Source organism: Phocoena phocoena, chromosome 15 (genome assembly GCF_963924675.1).
Source record: "Phocoena phocoena chromosome 15, mPhoPho1.1, whole genome shotgun sequence".
NCBI classification, from domain to species: domain Eukaryota; kingdom Metazoa; phylum Chordata; class Mammalia; order Artiodactyla; family Phocoenidae; genus Phocoena; species Phocoena phocoena.
Genome location: NC_089233.1, coordinates 5630382 through 5651900, shown reverse-complemented (window position 1 = coordinate 5651900; position 21519 = coordinate 5630382). Strand labels below are relative to the sequence as shown.

The window sequence follows — 21519 nt, the reverse complement described above, 5'->3', positions numbered from 1 at the left end:
GAGGGGCAGCCACATGGAGCAGTTTCTTTTACATCATGGGATCATGGAGGCCTTCCTGTATTTTCTGTATTTTCCCAACTTTCAACAGTGAATATGTATTGCTTCCCTGTTAGAGGGAAGGAGGAAGAAATAAATATTGAAGTTAAAAAACAAAACTATTTACTGAGTCGTCCCATTGATGTAAGTTGTGAATGACACCAAAGACACCTTTAATCAGCTCAGAATGAGCTCCAGTCATAACTGCCTTTTGAGGTGTTTCAGGAAGTTATTCACAATAACTCAAGCTGACTAAAATATCAAGGGGTATCTAATTCAGATTTTTTTTTTTTTAACAAATGTTCCATTTTCTTAGTGTAAGTTATCATTATCGAGATAAACACATTAAAAAGGGAGGGGGGAGAAGGCTACAAATGTTTTCAAAGGTAGTTTAGAATAAAAACAATTGACACACACATTTTCATTTTTACTTTCCTGAAATAAAATCTTTAAAAAATTGATCAATTATAATACAATTCCATTGCTCTAGAATAGATCAGGACTAAATTTATTCCATACTTTAGAATAACCACCTCTATACAAGAGTTTTATTCAAAAAAACTGTAAGACTAATGAGAGATAAGGTATCAATTTTTTCCTTCAAGTTCTTATGATTTAAGTAAGAAGAGACCACAGCTCCAAGTGGGAAAAACAAAAATAAAACTACTCTACAGGTTCCTCAAAAAAGCCTCCAAAACCTCTTTATCAGTTTTACTTGATAATGCCATTTTTTGAAGTTCCAATCTCTCGCACATAATTTGCTATAACACACAACTTCCAATAACAGCAAAAGTCAATAAACCTCATACATCCGCATAAAAATCTGTGTGCAAATATTTATATAGCTTTATTAAGCCAAAAATGAAACAGGCAAGTCTATAAAGACAGGAAATAGTGGTTGCCAGGGGCTGGTGGGTCAGAGAAGAATGGAAGTCACTGCTCATTGGTACGGATTTCTTTTTCGGGAGAAAAAATTGTTCTAAAATTGAATAGTGATTATGGTTGTACAAATCTGTGAATAAACTAAAAACCATTGAACTGTACACTTTAAAAGGGTGAATTTTATGGTATATGAATTATATCTTGATAAAATGCTTTAAAAAAATTGGAAATGATCCAAATGTTCATCAGCTGATGAATGGATAAACACCATGATTACACCCATACGACAGAATACACCACTATGGCCTGAACTGTGTATCCCCCCCAAATTTCATATGTTGAAGCCCTAACTCCCATTGTGACTGTATCTGGAGATAAGAGTCTTTAGGAGGTAATTCAGGTTGAATGAGATCATAGGTGGGGCTCTCGTCCAGTAGGACTGTGGCCTTATAAAAGAAGAAAAGGAGATCTCTCTGTCCCCCTCACCACCATGGGAGGACACAGCAAGAAGGTGGCCACCTTCAACCCAGGAAGAAAGGCCTCCCCAGAAACCAAACTCTGCTGGAACCTTGATCTTGGATTTTCCAGGCTCCAGAACTGTGAGAAAATAAATTTTGGCTGTTTACACCTAGTCTATGGTATTTTGTTATGGCAGCCTGAGCAGACTAAGACAACTAACCACGAATAAAAAGTAACAAGCCACCAATAAAATAACAAGGATGAATCTCAGCATTACTGCTAAGTGAAAGAAGCCAGACTCAAAAGGTTACAAATACTGTCCACCAAGTGATTAATCTCTATGACATTCTGGAAAAGGCAAAACTATGGAGACAGAAAACAAACCAGTGCTTGCCAGGGACTGGAGGTGGGAGGAGGAAATTGACTACAAACGTATAAAAGGAATTTTTTGGATGATGGACATGTTCTGTATTCTGATGTACTGGTGGTTAGGTATGCATTTGTACTGTATACATTTGTCAGTCAGCGAACTGTACACCTACAAAAGGTGAATTTTACTGCATGTAAATTACATCTCAGTAAACCTGACTTAAAACAAAAGTCAATGAACTTACCTGGTAAATTCTGATGATATAAGCTAAAAATGACAACGTTTTGATCTGAGCAGCAATGAAATCAGCATATAACTCCTTGTTGTAAAGCTTATGTTGCCTAATGAGACATGAACAAAATTAACAATATTAGCTCTCAACTCTTTCAGTGATGTTACTATTAGTTAAAAGCCTATAGTAATTACTAAGCGCAAAAGGTTGATTTCTACACAGCAGCAACAGTAAACGCGCCTACACTTTTATGCAGTTCCAACTAACTTAAAGGCCTTAAAGGCATGAAGCAGGCAGATCTCCAGGCCGCCGGGCAGCAGCCACAATCTGAATCCCCACAGCCAAGGCGAGACTGACCTGCTTCCCCAGAAGACAGCACGAGGGCACCTGTCTGACCAGTGGAAGACCCCTGCTGTGGCCACAGAGGCTGTTAGGGCTGATTCACCCTCAGCTCTTGCTCTCAAGTGACTTAGAGACAGATAGGCCGCAAGTCAAGAGAGCAAGTGACAAAGATCTTAGGAGGAATGCTGTGAGGCTGGAGAAAAAGCTTCACTGGGAGGCTTCAAGGATGAGTCAGTGATTAAGGGTGATGGGTGAGGAAGAACGAAGGGGGTAAAGAGCTTCCTAGCCCTCATGCTGAGAGGAACAGCAAGAACAAAGGCTTGAAGGTGAGAGAGCCTGGAATATCCCAAAGCTGTAATTGAGGACAGTAATGCCTAATGATAGTTCTAAATTTACAAGACACCAAAGACTGAGACATGTCACCCATCATCGAAATACAACTTCAGGAAGCCAAAAATACATATAAGTTTAACCAAAATTTTATCACTCAAAATTTTCTTGTCTTACAAATGACGACAGCAAGTACATTTTTACTTGGATTAAAGAACTATGGTAGTCAGCTACATCACTGACCAAAGAAATCTCACCTGGCTTGTGCAGATACCTGAATTGCAATGGTATTCATGATCAAGGGCACAAATTCAGCAACAACATTGTGGATATTCAGTTTGTAGAGCTAAAAGCAAACATATCAGATTGTCATGCTTTGACACTCTGCTTATAGCAAAATAATTTGGCATACCAAAGAAACTGTGATGAGATTCATTAGTTAGCACATGTGTATCATACACATCTATTTGCCACAGAAAATTAGGTGTAAACTTTGTTGTAAAATAGGAAGCCCAAAACCCAAGAAGCTACTAAGCAATATGCATACCTGATACATTAAAACAACAATAATGGGCAATTCTGCCAACACTTTCAAAGAAAGAGATCCTCTTGGAATGATGGAATGCTGCAAGAGAGGAACAGGAGGACTGAGGTTATCCCCGTGGCACTTAGAATAGCCCTAATCAGTGTGCCACTACTGCACATCACCCCACTGAAATAAAGGCAAGGGAAAATACTGACACGCCTTCATAATTATCTGTGGTGAAATAAACTATTTTGAAAACAAAGTACATAGAACTGTTATTTAATATAAAGGTTTTCATATTTTACAATGTCATACCTGTAGTAAAAACCTCAGGAAAATTTGTCAAAACTTAAGAGATTCAAATCACAGGAGAAATTAAAAAAAAATTTTTAATCTATTATCTTGCTTACTTGCAAGAAAAAAGCAAGAAGTACAAGTTTACCTAGTTTTATTCATAGGTATTTATAAACAGGAAAAATGCTTACAATAAATATAAGAAAAAAATAGTCTTAATATATAAAAACTCAAACAGGTAAGGAAAATGTCAGACTCAAAATACAAATGCGTGATAAATGGATAGGAACAGACAAGCAAAAAAAGAAACACAAAGACTGATAAACAGAAAACAAGTTTCTAATTCAGGAAGAACAAAGGAATGAAAGCTTCATTCAAAATGTAATTTCCTGTTTATCCTAGCTCAAAGTGAAACATTCTGCAAAACCATTTCAGTAAAACAAATACAGATGATAGTCTTGATTCAATCATAAAAATACAGTCACAGTAAATGCTCATACATGTTCCCTATGGGGCAAATACTACAAATCTAATGCATTAGCTGCAGGCAGTACCAGCGTTACCTTCACAAAACTCCATGAGACTGATTTTTCAGATGAGAGGGAAAATAAGGTCAGAACTACGGTTCATGAACTTTCCTACAGTCAAAGAATGCAAGTGGTAGAGCTGTAACATCATCCCAGAACTTCTGTCCACAGAGCCCACACCGTCAGGCACTGAACTACAAATTTATATGTAGCTTAAAGGGACTTCACTAATGTTGAAGCTAAGGACAGAACGGAGGCCCCCTTGCCGGGTCAGCTGCTCTTTCTGGTTCTGGATTCCACCACGATGTTATCTTTGTATATTTGGTGAGCAACAGCTCACATGCATACCTGCAGAGCACAATCAGCGACACTCTCTTGCACGCGCACACACGTTTGTTTGCTTATTCTAAATCCCTCCATGTGTGTAAGAAAAAAACAAAAAACTTAAGTGGTCTAAAAAGTCAATACCTCATTTTTCCTCTACCAAGGGCAGGAGACGTGGATAAAAGCAAAGCAAAAAGCAAAACAACCGAAACACTTACTGTTCTCGTCTCACTGTCCTCACGCTCAGGATTGACTTTCACAGCAATCGTTGTGATCATTCCAACCATTTCTGGGGGGGGGACTGTGTTCTCGGGGATCACCTGAGGGTTCTCAAAGTAGCGGTTCTACAGAAAAAAAAAAAAAAAACAGAAGTCATTTACACCTGACATGTGGTGAAGAAATCGAATGTCCTACCCTTTTATACTGCACCAACCCCACAGTACTTGGTGTTCTTTTTTTCCAGGACTATGAAGATAACATGACAGACACACCCGCCGCCTCCAACAACAGAAAACAAACTTGCCTGCTGTATTTTCTACTATTTTTTCCTGGCTGATAAAAGATGAAATGTATGTCATGTTATATTACCACCTCAGTGAGGCGGAAAGGATGTAACCCATCTCTCCAGTGATAAGAAACTAGGAGCTGATCCCTACTGAATTAACTTTCCACATAGTCTCCTAAATAGAGATCAAGTATGGAACAGAAACAAAGTACAGAAAACATTTTAAAAGGCCAGGACCTCACTGGCATCCTTAGTTCTCAATAAAATTTGGGCTTCATGTTAAAAAAGACAGCTTCGTATGAAAAGCAGCTCTTCTTTGATCAAAATGGTAGTTGACACAATGATAACTTGATAACTCAGAACGCAACTTAAGTTTTATACACTATTAGCAGGTTAAAATCCTTAAAAAACCAAAAAGTCAATTTTACCATGTGTTAATTTAAAAAAAAATTTAAGCTTAAAAAAAAATTGAAAATAGAAACTCTGAAACATAAACACATTTATGCACAATGATTTTTACCAAAGTATAATTTGTGACAGTAATGAATTGAAAATGGGGGAAACCAGCAATAGGGAGATGGTCAAGGTACATGCATATGACAGAAAATTATCGGTCGCTAAAAATTATGACTGCCACAGAAGAGTCTTGAAGGACGTTCCCTTCTGTAACAGTGATTCCTTCCAGTAAATGAGAGCATGGTAGGGAGGAGCCTTTCCTCCTCCACTCCACACACTTTTATATGGGTGGCACTGCTTGGAAACAGTTTTTTCAATACAGGAAAAAATTTTCAAGATACAGAAAAATGCTGAAAGTATACACCACTCCCCCAAAAAGCTTCAAGAATATGAGGGCAACCATCTCTACAAAGCACAAAGTTAAACTCAAAACAAAACATCAACGTCAATGGTTGCTTATAAGTGAAAAAATAATTATGGATGATTTTCCTTTTTTGCAAAATTTCTACAATAAGAATATATTGCTTTTACGTCAAAAATACAGTATTTAATCTAAACAATGAAATGAAAAGAACTCTTTTTTTCTAAGGGCTAATTTATCAACCTAGATTTTAACCATCACTAAATATTCCCCATTGTAAAATTAGCATCCCTCCAATTATTCCTTCAACCCTTTGGAATGAGGAAGTAATAAATAAATATAAACAGTAAATTCAAATAATATTAAAAACAGCATACCACTACTTTTGGAAGCTCCTTGTAAATCTGTTTCACAAAATCCAAAAAATGATGAATCTAAAAAAAAAAACAGACCGTATTAGGAAGATATTTATAAACAGAAAATGCTTACAATAAATAAGAAAAACATCAATAGTTTCCATATGTAAGAACTCACAAAACAGGCAAGAAAAATGTCAGACTCAAGATACAAATAGGCAATGAATGTGAACACACACACAAAAAAAGACATAAACAGAAAACAAGTGTTCTAATTCAGGAAGAGCAATGGAATGAAAATGATAATAAATGTCACTTTTTGCCTTTCAAAAAGTAATAGCACACCATGTTGGAGGGAGTGCAAATAAGGAGACACCCCCCCCCCAACCATACTATACTATACTAAGGGAAGCTTAAACGGCTGAAGCCTTTCTGGAAACCAATGTAACAATATGTATCAGAAGCATTAAACATTAACACCTTTGATCTGGTAATTCTACTTCTATAAACCCAGTCTACAAAATAATTTGAATTGTAAACAGATATTCAGTTTTAGTCATAAAATAAAAATTTTGAAATACCCTAAATATCCAAGAATATGAAAGAATATTATATATCCATTAAAAATTAACTTTACAAAACATTTTTTATCATTGGGAAAACGCTTACATAGAATGTGAAGGGAAACAATCAGGATATGAAATGTCATCCACAGTAGTATTGTGATTATGTAAACATACAAATACATAAGGTGGGAAAAAGGAAAAGAAATCACCAAGACATTAAATATTGTTTTCAAGATGGTAGGAATTCTATTTCGTCTTTCAATTTCCAAATAATCTACAACAGGCATTTACCAAGATTATCATCAGAAAAGACAGTATGTTAATTATGGCTAACAGACTGTTTAATGCTGACTCTGCAGATGCCAATCACTGCGCTAAGAACTTTTTTTTTTTTTTTTGCGGTACGCGGGCCTCTCACTGCTGTGGCCTCTCCCATTGCAGAGCACAGGCTCCGGACGTGCAGGCTCAGCGGCCATGGCTCACGGGCCCAGCCGCTCCGCGGCATGTGGGATCTTCCCGGACCGGGGCACGAACCCATGTCCCCTGCATCGGCAGGCGGACTCTCAACCACTGAGCCACCAGGGAAGCCCAAGAACTTTAACTTTTATATTTAATTCTCCAAGCAATCTTTGAGGATATACTGTGATTGTCCCCATTTTACAGAAAAGGCTCCAAAAGGCTCAGAGCTTACCCACTGTCACACAGCTACTCAACTACACACTGAGATTCAAACCCAGCTCTGACTTCAGAACCCACATCTGAACCCTTGTATAAAAGCCATTGGAGCCTTGGGGCATCTCAGACTTGTAAGTACCAGAACCACCCAAAGAGCCCTGCCAGTTTGGTTGGTTAACACATTTCAAATACTGAACAAATTCAGCAAAATATTCATGTACACATTCAGAAAAAAGTCACTGTTTAACCCGCAAAGAATTTCCCCCAACTTAGGCGATATTTTTTATGACTGAAAGCAGCATATGTTCTGTCAACTCTAAAAGAGGGTAAAAAATTCACACAGAAGCAATTTGTCAGCACAGTTTATAAATGCTATCAAGATAAACACTTACTTCTTGGGTGATGGGTGGCCTGAACTGTTTGTGTAGTTCAATAATTATTCTTAGACAAATAAGAACATTCTCTTCATTTTCCGTCTTAAAAAAAAAAGCATTTAAAAAGAGTTATACTTCTGAAAACTTATTTTAATCTAAAGACTATTTTCTAAGCATTTTCTGCATATACACCCTCCATCAACCAACTTAGATTTGGTTTGTAGAAAATTCATAAACCCACAGAACACAGCTGTCCCAGAGAGGAAGCTTTCGCAGTCTTTGGTGGACTGTCTGAAGTATAGCCCGCCAGTAGGTCCTGTGAGAGTAACACTCAGACAAATGAGTAACTGGCAATTAAGGCAAGTCACACGACGAAGCAAGGTCTTAACGGCCCAGCAGACACGTTTCATTGTTTGAAAATATTGCCAAAAGAGCAATGAGTGAGCAGCCACCATGCACTGGGCCCTGTGCTAACACTTTACACTGTCTGCATGCGGGGTGCCTTCCACATCTTACTACGAGGAAGCGAAGGCTTGGGGCAGGAAAGAATGGGGCTGACATGACAGAGCTAATACATGGCAGAGCCAGGATCTGAACTCAACTCAGTCCCCCTACAGAGCTCATCTTTCCAAGGGGCCCAGAAACATGACAGAATTCTAAACACACCAAGACTAAGGACAACAAGAAAACAATTTCAGAGGTTAGCTTAACAGGTACCAAATGGATTAACCCCAAGAATTTGAGCAACTCTTTGACTACTATGCATCTACTGCGCCTGACACACAAACATAGAGGCACAAAGCCAATGACCCCTGTACTCGGAGTCTGTTGACCACCACCCACTTTCAGATTCCCACTATGTCTAGTCAATCCCTCAGTGACTCAAAAAAAAAAAAGATTTTCATTTAATAATCTTTCTTAGTAATCTGGTTGGCAAAGCGGAAGAAAATGGACATTAAAAAAATTTCTACTCAAGTGAATCAGAACTTTAGTGAAAAGGTTGTATAATGCAGGATTTTACAGTAAGAAAATCATTAAAAGTTTTGAATGTGGCCAAATAAAAATTCTCAAAAGTTACCTCCAGAAAGCGAAACATAACAGACAAAACATTTTTTGTATGAGGACGAAGATGTTCATTGGTTGGTATTCTATGAATTATTTCAAGAACGAGCTTCCGCAGTTGCTGTTGAAGAGAAACAAAAATGTAAATATGAAATCCTTCCAAGAGTTCCAAGGTAACTCTTTGGCATCCTACAAGTGTCACACAGCTGTACCCAGCACTGGTAACCACCATACAATAAGATGGAGCCCATTTTAGAAATGGTTCTGTAAATTATTTAAATGTAATCCAAAGCATGTACTGCAAACCAGTATTTTCAGTATTTCTACAACTGTGTACCAAATCAAGTAAGCCAAATTTTCCTCTTTTACACCTTATCGGTATTGCCAGGAGGAGGACACTAATGTGTGCATGTGGGGTGAATTTAAGATGAAAAGAGCAAAACACCAAGTGAACTTCATTTGCAGTCTCCCTTCATAAGCTCTGTTTAGCTCCTCTGACGTACTCTCCAATTACCTTGGGCCTAAGGACTAATTACATCATAAGCTGTGCTAATCTTTCATGATCTTGTCTATAGAACTGACAACTAAAAAAGTAGGTCAAATAGGTAGATCTTGAACTGGTACCACATAAAAGTGCTTTGTTTAGCAATTAACTTTCACTAGTGCTATGGTAATTTTTAAAGTTATTTTTAAGGGATACATGCCGAAATATTTATGGAAAGAAGTTATGATGGGACTGTTTTAAAATAATCAAGGCGAAGAGGGGGGAGGCAAAGAGTGGGTGGGGGTATAGATAAAACAAAACTGGCCAGAGTTACAAGAACTGAAAATAGTAAGATCAGAGCTGGGTAACAGGTATGGGAAGGGTCATGAAACTGTTGCTCCCTCCTATATATACACATGAATTTGGCTATAATACATAGCATATGCACACGTCACTGGTCAGTAAATGTGAAGAATTTAAATTGTGAAAGAGATGGCTATGAGGAAATAAAACCAAGATATTTAGCTGAGGAGGCAATGGCCTTGGACAAAGTTATCCTTATATGACAAAATTTCTTTTGTTTTTAAGGGGAGCCATAAGTTTTTTGAGTTGTTTTCATTCTTAAGTGCTTGCACTAGTACAGCAGGACATTTTTTTCTCATTATATTTTTGAACAGGTTTACCTGGGCTGGTTTCTCCTGAAGGAACTGAACTTCTCCATCTTGAAGAAATGTAAGAAATCGAGGGATGATGTGCTCCAGGAACGTAGAATATTGAGGAGATGAAGTGACATTCTAATTATGCAAAAATAAAAGAAAACCCCATAAAGGGTTGTGTACATATTCAAATTCACATATTATAATAACCTCAAAAGGAAAAAATTGTAGCAGAGCTGACAGTAATTTTTAATACTTTCAGATGCTTTAGTGATAACATAGTTTTAAAGAAGTTAAGATGATTGCTGCTTCTGATATCCAATTAGAGAGAACTAAACGCTAAAATTTACTGGTAAACCTAGAAACACTCGCACTGTGGAGAATGTTCACCTAACTAAGGGAACTGAACGATGGGGCATGACTGACTGGATGGAACCAATGGCAGAGACCACCTTCCCGAAGAAGTGATGCTGACACTAAAACCTAAAAGGCCAGCAGGAGTTAACCACGGGAGAAAGTGGGAAAGGTTCTAAGGAAAGCACATGCAAAGGCACAAAATGACGAGAAAGGCTGAGTGTAAAAGGTACATATTGAACTTTTTCTAGTTCAATATGGCAGGGATGGGAGTATAAGAGGAAGAAATTTAAACTTTTATTATCATGAGTCTGAGAAGCTGGTGAGTCAAGGCATCTGGGCAGCTAAATGTGTCTGGAGCTCCAGACACTGATCTGGGAGGAAGATAAAGACATGGGGTTGTCTATTACCTGAGTAGTCTATAAAGAAGGAAATACAGGCAAAAACCAGAAAAGAGTACGCTGCCACGGGAGCAAAGAAAGAACCGCCATTCTTGGGATGCGCACCTGAGCACTGGTCTCCCACGGCCAACCCGGAGCTCAATTCCAGGGGCCCCGTGCCCACAGCACGCTGTGTGTCAAGAGGCACCCCTAGGAGCCAGACAGCACCTCACCAGCCCCTCCCCAAGCAGACTGCGAATCCACTGGGGACAAGAACTGTATTTGTCACCTTTCAACCCCAAAGGGTAAGACTTTTTACGAAACACCCACATTCAAGGATTGAAGGAAAAGAGGGGTAAGAGTCATGATGGAACATTATCAAGGTTATCAAGAAATCAAGCTCATCTGCACGTCAGCCCATACCATCCAGATTCCACAGCCTTCAAACATCTAAGTTTCAAATTTCTCCCACAGTAAAGATTCAACAAGGTGCCCAGTTATTCTGCCAGTATTTCAACTTAGCCCCTGGCTTTTTGATCCATACGAATGCTTCCTGTGACTTCTAACTTCAACATTTCTTTATTTTCTGCCCTGGGAAATGGCCCATGTGATATTTACTTAGCCTGGAATCTTATCCCTAAGTGGTTAATGAAATGAATTTCTAAGATTCCTTAAACCACTGGGAATTTTTAATTTCACTTAAATATTTTGTTCTGGGATAACAGTGGTGGTAATTTAGAATTACCTACTGGTGGTCATTCTAGTATTTCATTCTTCGAAGGACTCAGTCATCTGAATTTCATTTAAGGTAAATGCCTATCAGATTTCAAAAGGCACTATTTGGAAAAGCCCCAAGTGTTATTACTTTGCTAACTTTTAATTCTGTTAATTTAATCAATGCATCTGAGACCAAAGCCAGGAACTAACTTGCTAACTGCCAGACCCTAAACAGGAGAGAAAGGGTTGAGACACTTAATTGAAAGAGCCCCACGCCCACACTCGGAGGATCTACAGGCAGCTCCACAATTTCAGCCTCTCAAATAAACTTTAAGGGCTGTGGCTCTCTCCTAGCAGTTCTTCCAATAAAATGCAGAATGCAGGCCTTTCCTGTTCTACCGCCCACCTCTTTTTTTTAGCTTTATTTATTTTTTTTTTTTTAACAATTTGCACTAACAGCTTGGGTGGAAGAGAAAGCTCTTTAGCTCCATCTCTAAATATCTCAGGATTTTTTTCCACCTCAGTTCAAGGCAACAAATCCTGGAAAACATCTATTTAAATAAAAACAAAAAAAACAAAAAAATTCCCTCAGCAAACAAAAATACCATCCATTACTATAGAGAGTAGGGTATCTAATTCGATCCCACAAACATTTATTTAATGTTTAGTGATTCAAATGACCATGACAGAGGCTAGGAAACATTTTATCTATTGTTCTTAATCATATTAACTCTGAGAAAGGTTTTATCATAGCCACACTAAAACAAAAGCGAGTTTCTCTTCGGCCTTTGAGACTAACTGGCACCAGACTAACCATAAAGTAGGACAAAATATGAGAGAACAGTTTCAGGTGCTGGACCAGAGGCAGTGCAAGACCATGATCTCTAGAAGAAGGGGAACTCACCAACTGTGCCCCACCTTGGCTCTCTGCCTGGGTACAGTTTCCCAACCAGGCTCAGCAGGCTGGAGCCCAAGGAAAGCGTGATGGTCCTGCTGAGCTGAGGTGCAAATACCAAAGTTTGCAACAGCTGAAGTGGCCGGAATCTGGCAAAGCCCCAGAGAAAAAGGAACTACAGAAGGGGGTGTGGATGGTCTCCTGTGAGTCCTTGACTGAAGACTGGGCTGTACTTATAGGTAAGGGAAGGTAAGACTATCTGAGGCTTACCAGGGAGTGGGCACTTGAGGACTGAGAAATGAAGAAAGACATCAGAGGTTTAGCAATGTCAGAGGATGTTGTGGGTCCAGCCTCGACACAGTGCAAAGACCTTAACACCTTGATAGCACCTCATACATTCAGCTGAGGAAGGACCGTGCCCCAGAGTAAGGCCTAGTTTAGCCCCAGCCCAAAAGAGTCTAAAATCAACCTCTGATGAGATCCACAGAAAGATGGGGTTTGGAGGTTGAATCCTACAAAGTCAGAGGGACTTGGGAAACCCCTTGGGATTCCCAGAGATCCTCTCTACCATGGCATAAAACCAAGCCTACACAAGTTCAGTGAGATCAGCCAGCACCTGAACTGCTGACTATAGTGAAAATATCAACACTCTTCCAAGGGAGATAACAGAATCCAGGGTCCTTACATGTCACACACAATGTCTGGTGTACAATCAAAAACTACCAGACATGCAAGGAAGCCAGATAACGTGACCTGTAGTCAATAAAAATCCACCTTTATAGAGGATTGTATTTAGCAAAGACCTCAAAGCAGTTATTATAAATACGTTCAAAGAATAAAAGGAAAACATGGTCTCAGTAAATGAAGATGGGGAATCTCTACAGAGAAGTGGCATCTAAAGAAGAACCCAATGGAAATTCTAGAACTGAAAGTACAATAACCAAAATTTTAAAACAAAAATACAAATAAACTGAAATTTAAAAATAACATCCCAGCAGATGTGGAGATGACAGAAAAACAGTGACTCTGAAGGCAGATCAGAGAACAAAGAGAAAAAAGACTGAAGAAAAATGAACAGAATCTGAGGGACCTATGGGTCAATATAAAATTGTAGAATGTAAGAGCCAGAAGAGAGAAACTGTTTGATCAAAGTTGCAGAAGTTATAAACAGGAGAGCCAAAACTGCCAGCCAGCTCTCATTCCCATACCATCCATTACCTAACATAACAAATCCACAACAAAAGTTTGAGTGTATCCTGAAAGCATATGCCTAAAAGGGCTACCATAGTTGAAAATGAAAAAAATGTCAAGGGGATCCCCTGGTGGCGCAGTGGTTAAGGATCCACCTGCCGATGCAGGGGACATGGGTTCGAGCCCTGGTCCGGGAAGATCCCACATGTCGCAGAGCAGCTAAGCCCACGCGTCACAACTCCTGAGCCTGCGCTCTAGAGCCCGCGAGCCACAACTACTGAAGCCCGTGCACCTAGAGCCCATGCTCCGCAACGAGAAGCCACTGCAACGAGAAGCCTGCGCACCGCAATAAAGAGTAGCCCCTGCTCGCCACAACTAGAGAAAGCCCGCGTGCAGCAATGAAGACCCAACGCAGCCAAAAATAAATAAAATAAATTAAAAAAGAAAAGAAAAGAGAAAAAGGTCAAATAACCAAAACAAAAGCAATATTCCTCAACACTGTTCGGGAGTCACTATCACCAGTGTGAAGAAACTGGAGAACACTGTACAAATTTCAATTTTGAAATACAACAAATTACATTAACAAAGATAATTTTTAAGTTACTAGTAAAAAGACTGACAGGGAAGCTGTAGGAAAGCACATGTGAATACTTATCTCAAAATGAAAAGCTCATATCTCAAAATTTAAAGCTTTATAAAATACAATATAAAATAAAATATAAAGCTCATACCTCAAAATTTTCACTAACTTCTTGCATCATTTTTAACTTTGTTTCATCAGCTGTAAATGGCAAAACAAACCATCAGATTAATTGAGAAATTATGTTAAGAATGTTCCTAAAATTACTGGATCTAATAATTTAAGAGAAGCAATCAGATCTTATCAGTTTGACTGTCATGGTCTAGAAGCAGGCACATAACTAGTTCCCTACAAACAGTCACACTCACTCGTACTCCCAAACATACACGTGCACGCACAAAGACACAGATACACACATACGCGCACCCACACGCGTGCCTCTTTGGGGCTCCAGCCAGAAATGCTCATCACTTTGCTTCTCCACGAGGTAGAGAAAGGGGAAATTAAGATAAAAGTTAATGTGACTACTTATCTCAATGTGCACATCATTTGAACTGAGATGAAGGAGTCACATCAACACATTTCTTAATGACGAAAAGCATCAACTCACGTGTATTTACATCCGTGAGAGCTGCCACAAACTGAAGGTATTTTTTCATCAGAGTGGTTTGGTCAACCACCGTGGCCCCTTGTGTTGCAACAAACGCCATTTTTCTTTTGAGCTAGTTTGTTTCTCAAGAGAAAAGTATTATAACCATGAGTTTGCCCAGCCTACAAAAAGAAGCATATGATTAACCAACTTACTGAGGGCACAGGTTCATGATCGCTAGGAAAATCTTACCTAAATGCCTGTGTTAATCTAAATAGTTTTCCATTAATTCAGAAAACAACACTGCTCCCTCTGCTTTTTTGAAAATAAAAGTTACTTAAGTCCATACTGTCTATTAATTTCTAAACAAGATTTTTATACACAGATGCTTTTCTTTCCTATGGTATGTCCGTCTTTCCCTAGGCTAGGGGCCAGCAAACTCTCTGTAAAGAGCCAGAGAGTAAATATTTCAGGCTCTGTGGTCTGTCCCAACTCCTGAGCTCTGCTGAAGGCACAAAATAGCCACAGACAACTTGTAAGCGAACGGCCATGGCTGTAATCCATAAATCTTTATTTACAGACACTGAAATGTGAATTTCATTTGAGTTGTATCATGAAACATTATTCGTCTTTTGATTTTTTTCCCCCCAACCGTTAAAAAAATGTAAAAACCATTCTTAGTTTTTGTGCTGTATAAAAACGGCCACCTGGCTGGATTTGGTCTGCTGACTGTAGTTGGACCACCTTAGGTGAGGGGTTCTCAAACTTCACTGTGCACTAAAATCAGGAGCCAAAGGTGGACTCCCAAGCACCATCCAGAGACCTTGGTTCAGGGAGGCGTCCAGGAAGCTGTAAATTCTGCTTGCAACTGACATAAAATAGGCTAAATGCTTCAAAAAGCACCTCAGTGAGTTGGAAACAGGTGTGGATGACCACACTTTGAGAACTGCAGCTCCAGGCTGAAAAACAGGAGACATGGTCTCTATTTTAAGAGCCCTCTTAAGAGAACCTAGTGAAATTGCTCTTACCCATCCTCCCCGCGAATGTAACAGTCACATTTCACTCTACATTAAGGAGCAGTTTCATGACTTGCTTTTCTTCTTTCTTCAACAAACACACCATTAACTCTTCTGCAGGCCTTTCAACGGCCCTGCCTACCAGATACGCTCCCTTGCAGCTCACACTCCTGCCCCAAGCAATGGGGACACCCTGACGCCACAGATCCTCTTCCGCCCGCCCTCTCGAGACACCAAAAGCAGAGAGGGTGCCTGCCGCTGTTCCCGCGCAGCCCGCCGGCTCCGGGGGCAGGAAGAGTCACTAACGAAACCAACCGGAGGGATTCTGGCAGCCCCGCTGGATGACCCGACTTCTGCTTCCTCTTCACCTCCCATCACCGAGACCCAAGACTCAGGGTCACGGCCACTCCCTACCTAAGAAACTTCGGGTGGGTCGTGCCCAAACTTTTTAAAGGCTTGGATCCACTTCTTCACCGAAGGCGTCAACCCCCCATTTTCCGAGACCCCGAGAGGCCAGGCTCCGTTATCCGCTGGGCCGGGGGGTTGGAGGCCCCGAGGGAAGACGTCCCATCCCGCCTCCAAGCTGGAGAGAAGCTCCAAGACCCCAGAAGCCAAGGGCCCGGGCCTGGCTTCGGTCCCGCCCCCGCGTCCCGGCCCAGGTTGTGCGGGCCGGAGCCGGTGCCCCGCCCGCTCCCGGCAAACGGCGCCGCCGCCCCGCCCCGCCCCGCCGCGCCAGGCCTGAGGCGGCGGCGCCGGGCCAGAGGGGGCGCTGTCGACGCCGGTACCTTCACTCTGCGCGCCGGGCCAGGCGAGCCAGGTGCCTGCGTGGAGGCCGAGAGGGGCCAGGGCAACAGGAGGCGCCTCCGGGGGGAAGGGGCCCCAACCCCACACTCTAGCTCCCCGGCCTCAAACAGCCCTCGGCTTCCCTCCTTTTGTCACCCTCTCCGGACACCCAACGCCCGCCTCCTGGGCCGGGCTACGGCGGGCGCCGAGGGTCAATTCCCGCGCCACTAGCCTTCCGCCTCCCGGCGATCCCCGGCCAGCCCAGGCAGCAGTGGCGGCGGTTTGAGAGCCGCCGCCGGGCCTCGCCACCCGGACTGGGCCCCGATGGGGGGCGGAGGGACCCCGGGTTGCTCGGAGCCTCCCTCCATCGCTCCGCTGACCGCGGCGCCGCAGAGGCCTCCCCACGCCCGGGCCCCGCCGCACCCGTTGGGGCCGCATCGCGCGCCTCCCGAGGCCGTACCGCCGCCGTACCGTGCCTGCCCACACTTACCCCGACATCGGCGGCCGGCTTCCTGCAGCCCCAGCCCGCGACCCCACCTAAGCCCTCTCAGCCGCCGCCGCTGTCGCGCCGCAGCACGCAGTCCCACCCCCGCTTAAAGCGGCCGCGCCCGCCGCCTGAGGAATAGGCCCCGGCGCACCGCCTCCAAGTGGGTGCGGCCTGGGCGGGCGGCGGGAGTGGGGAGAGGCGTCACGCCCGGGTGCGCCTGCCTGGCCCTTTAAACCTCTGTCCGCGTGGGCGGGGCCGTAGGCCGGGAGGGAGGGGCAGGCAGTGACAAGCGTCTTTGGTTCGGCTCTTTCTGCCCTAAGTATCCTGGCAGAAGCCTGGAGGCTGGAGAGGGACGCTTGGGGGTTGCTGCGAGGCGGTGGGCACCCGCGGGGCTTCCTTAGCAGACGGCGGACGGGCCCGGGAAGAGGCCACCCCTGAACTGAACGTGGCATGCTGGGCGGGGTTTTCTCCCCAGCTTGAGCCCTGGGGTCCTTCTTAGCCCGGGGAGGGGGAAGAGGTAAGGAGGGTCTTTGGGAAGGCGAAAGCTGCAGACAGATGGAGACCCTGTAAGCAAAGGAGAGCTCAGGTGTTCTGCCTGGAAGAGGCCGGCCTGGTCATCTGTTGCAGCTGCATCACTCCGAGGCTAGACCGCAGTGGACCGCTTTTCAGCGCCTACGCGACGGGGCAGGTGCCTTGGCTCAGAGCAATGATGAGAGGGAGGGGAAAGTGGGGCCCGGATGCCCAAATGAGGTGATGGCTGGACCAGGAGGCCCTGTCAGGCCTCACCTGCAGACTCCATCTATGAGACTGGTTGAATGATGAGCTGTTCCTGGAAACACGTGGTAATCATGGTAAATGGACAGCATGAAAGTGATAACCTGACCTACCTCCAGCCCCTCCAGGACCTAGCTCCACCTCCTGCCCCTTCCTGACAGTACTTCCCCATTGCTTGCCCCGCACCGCCCCACCGCCACCCCATCATCACTAACTCACCAGAATCTTTGTTTTCCCTTCTCAGACAGATATATTTCACACCTGGTAATAAATAGAGCTTGCAATTCCTACAAGATACGTTCAGAGACATGCTCCTTGCTTTTGTTTAATGTTGCCACTCAAGAACAAGCCTCAGCTGAAGCGCTGAGATTGTAAGTGGATATATATAGTGCCACTTATTTCTGCCGCAGGAGAAATATAGTGGGTCAGAACACTCCTTCCCCCATGGAAGAAGTTGCCCACCTGCAAGCAAAATCCTCTTTGCTCCTACCACCGCCAACCCCCAAATTTAGGAGGTCCAAAATTGGGTAAAGTTGAAAAATCTAAGGGCTGGAACCAATGTGCCATCCGAGGTTATTTAATATTGTTGGGGGAGGGGTCGAGAAAAAAAGCAGCAGTACACAAATCCTTTGATAAGTTTCCGTTTAATTGCATGTGATAAAGACCTACAGTTGTGGGGGCAGGGAGGGTAACATTGGTGAAATTCACATGCTTTCCCATGGCCTTAGCTTCTCCTAGAAAGTACCCATCATGCTGCTATGATTTTTGCCTGTTTTCTTGTCTATCTCCTGAATTAGATGTTGGGGACAGTGTCAACTTCATCTCTATCAGATAAATGAGATCATGCACCTCCTCTGCTTAAAACCCTCCAAAGACTTTTCAACTTATCCTCAATCCCTGGGCCTGTGCACCTCCCAGCCTCATTTTTCATGTTCCAGCCACAATGGCCTTGCTGTGCCTCCTGCCCACCTAGGACCTTTGTAGCTAATTCTCCTGTCTGGAATGTTCTTCCCTGAGAGGCACAAAGCTGGCTCCTTGTCATCCTTGATGAGCTCAAATGTCACCTCCTCAGAGAGGCCTTTTTAAGGCCCAATATAAGAAAACCATTGCCTGCCGCCCCCCCCCCCACTAGCTCTCATAATACTGGAATTTTCCTTAGAATCAGAAATTATATTTACTCACTTATCATCTTTTTTCCCTCCTAGACAGAAAGCTCCTTTTCTTTCTTTTTCTTTTTTTTAATATTTATTTATTTGGCTGTGCCGGGTCTTAGTTGCAGCACGCTGCATCTTCGTTGCCGCGTGCGGGATCTTCAGTTGCAGCATGCAAGATCTAGTTCCCTGACCAGGGATTGAACCCAGGGCCCCCTGCATTGGGAATGCAGAGTCTTAACCACTGGACCACCAGGGCAGTCCCTCTGTCTTTCTTTACCAATGTATTCCTTTTGCCCATTGGGTGTTGTCTTAGTCTGCTAAAGCTGCCATTATAAAGTACCACAGCCTGGGTGGCTTACCCAACAGAAATTTATTTCTCATAGTTTTGGAGACTGGGAAGTTCAAGATCAAGGTGCCACCAAGGTAGGTTTCATTCTGAGGCCTCTTCTGTTGGCTTATACGTGGCATCATCTCAGTACGTGCTGGCATCATCTATGTGCTCACATGACCTCTCTGTGCTCTCTCAAGAGAGAGATCTCTGGTGTCTGTTCCTCTTCTTATAAGGACACCAGTCCTATTGGATTCGGGCCCCACCCTTATAACCTCATTTAGCCTTAATTACCCCTTTAGAGGTACTGTCTCCAAATACAGTCACTTTGGGGATTATGCCTGAACATATGGATTTCTCAAGGGACACAATTCGGCCCATAAACAAATGTATAAATTTGTACCCTGTTTGGAATAATACTGTATGAACCCATAGGATAGGAACAGCTGGAACACTAAAAAGAATACAGGGAGCCTCAAAATATTCACTCTGGTGGGCAGGAGCAGTCTGCACAAGTGGTCTCTGCATGGAGTGGTTCAGGGCATGAGGCCTCAGTCTGACCTTCTGAGAGCCACCAAGAGGCCATCCTCCCTCCCCTGTCCCCTGGTGTGCTGGAGTCCCTGCTTACCTTTGCCTCACCTGTTGGGCTTCTTGGAGGCTGGCCCTAAGGGCTCCACCCCTATGAAGAACCTTTCCCCCGTGATGAATTAACAAATCCTCCCTAGGTCTCTTGTGGGTTTCAACAGGGTGGCTGGGTGTCCTGTGGTTGAAAAATTCCAGCAGAAAATCCGGTAAAGCTGAGATCTAGGCCTGGAGCCATGGTAAATTCAACAAGAGATCACCCTGAACTCCCTTTTGCCTACTTCAAACTACCATAGAATTTAACCCCCAAAGCCTCTCCAGAGCTGATCGGGGGTGATTGTTATCAGCTCAGTGGCCCCCACTTCCCACAGTTACATTTCCAATGCAAGATAATGAGGATTTGTGGCAGGAATATTAACACTAGGGCTGCTGCCCTTCTGTTACCAAAGGGAAATCAATTATACCATTTTGCTAGGGCCAACAGACCGACTAACCTGCTTTAGAAAGATTTTCAGTGACAAGAATTGACATCAAGACAGGTGCTGTGAGAGCCCAGAAGAAGGAAGGTTTCTGGGGGAGGTGATACCTGTGGGGAATTAGACAAAGAAGGGTCACATCAACATCAGCTTCAGAGTGGCCTTGCAGGTGGCTTCTGTTACATAGATGTGACCATCTATGGCTACTGTATAGTTATTCAATGTAATAATGTTACACATGAAAAAAACGTAATAAATGTTATTATTCTATTTATGCATTTAGTACATTACAAAAACCACTAACAACCAGACCTTTGAAAAATGTGAAATAGTCAAATATTTGAAACTCAATTTATAATCTTAATATACTATTTTCTTCTCAAGCACAATTTTCTTCTCAATTCCTGATGGACAAGTGAAACTCTCCCAAGTCCTTAAGCAATTCTAACGATGACAGCCAACACTGATTACTTACTATGTCCAAGCACTGTTCTATGTGTCAAGTCGTTTTATCCTTACCACAGTCTCATGGGGCATTATTATTATTTTAAAGAAAAGTGAACTGAGGCACCAGGAGAGTTATGTGACTTTCTCAAGGTCACATAACTCTCAGAATCCAAAGTCTCCTGGTTCCTAGGCCTGGTATTTGTCCCCACAATGGTGACTGATGCCACCAGGGAGTGGCTAGCACTTTTAACTTTCCTAAGGGGACTCACTCAAATCTGTTCTCCCCTCTATCACAATGAGATGGCAATGGGGCGTTCTCAGGGGACCCCACAGCTGTCCCAGAAGTTCTTTCACTCCCATGCAGCCCATCCTGCAATTGTGGTCGCATCAGTGCCGGCCAGGTGAGACCAGCCATCCAACACCCCCTCTGGGTGGGCTCCCTTGCCAAGGATAAAGTAGAGGCAGAGCTGGGACCAGGATCCAGGCTGCCGGTGTCCAGTCTTTAAGATCAGCCAGGCCGGCCACCTTCTAGGAGAAAAGACATGCTCTGTTCCGTTATGGCAGATGGAAGCCCCTGCTTAGGCCAAGGAGTGTCCAAGGAGCAGCCTGGTCACTCCTTATCTTGGTTGTCTGAGTGTCCCAAGGCCCTCAGTGACAGCGTTGTCGCTGTGGGCCCAGGTATGACCACAAACCCCATTTTACAGCAGGTGCAGAGAGGGTAAACTGAGGAATGGCATCAGTCCCAGCGCCTGCACCTGGGCACCTGCACCCAAGCCCTTCTCTCCGGAGGGACACAAGATGTTCCTAGGCCCACTGCCCAGCGCCTTGCACACAGTAGGTGCTACACTTTTCTTGAATGAAGAGCCGCATCTCCAAGCCGTGTGCGTCATGAGGGGAGAAGCCACCTGGAGAAAGAGCCCAAAGGGGCCTGCTCTGGGCTTCACACTGG

At 43.3% G+C, this 21519-nt stretch overlaps 1 protein-coding gene and 1 non-coding gene across 4 annotated transcripts in view; both read right to left on the bottom strand.

The window, feature by feature from the left end:
* TRRAP (transformation/transcription domain associated protein) overlaps positions 1 to 14705 on the bottom strand; it is a 109222-nt gene extending 94517 nt beyond the window's left edge. For all 3 annotated transcript variants that reach the window (XM_065893133.1, XM_065893131.1, XM_065893132.1), the window contains exons 1-10: positions 14545 to 14705; positions 14086 to 14135; positions 9845 to 9955; positions 8694 to 8798; positions 7634 to 7717; positions 6022 to 6078; positions 4541 to 4666; positions 3199 to 3276; positions 2909 to 2997; positions 1992 to 2088 (exon numbers count right to left, since the gene is read on the bottom strand). In XM_065893133.1, the coding sequence (XP_065749205.1) occupies positions 1992 to 2088; positions 2909 to 2997; positions 3199 to 3276; positions 4541 to 4666; positions 6022 to 6078; positions 7634 to 7717; positions 8694 to 8798; positions 9845 to 9955; positions 14086 to 14135; positions 14545 to 14644 (897 nt within the window). In that variant the 5' untranslated portion in view covers positions 14645 to 14705. The remainder of the gene's footprint in view (positions 1 to 1991; positions 2089 to 2908; positions 2998 to 3198; positions 3277 to 4540; positions 4667 to 6021; positions 6079 to 7633; positions 7718 to 8693; positions 8799 to 9844; positions 9956 to 14085; positions 14136 to 14544) is intronic.
* On the bottom strand, positions 14221 to 14416 carry LOC136135777 (small nucleolar RNA ZL1). The gene has a single exon (XR_010656620.1). It is a non-coding gene; the product is annotated as a small nucleolar RNA ZL1 (small nucleolar RNA).
* Positions 14706 to 21519: the final 6814 nt, after the last annotated feature.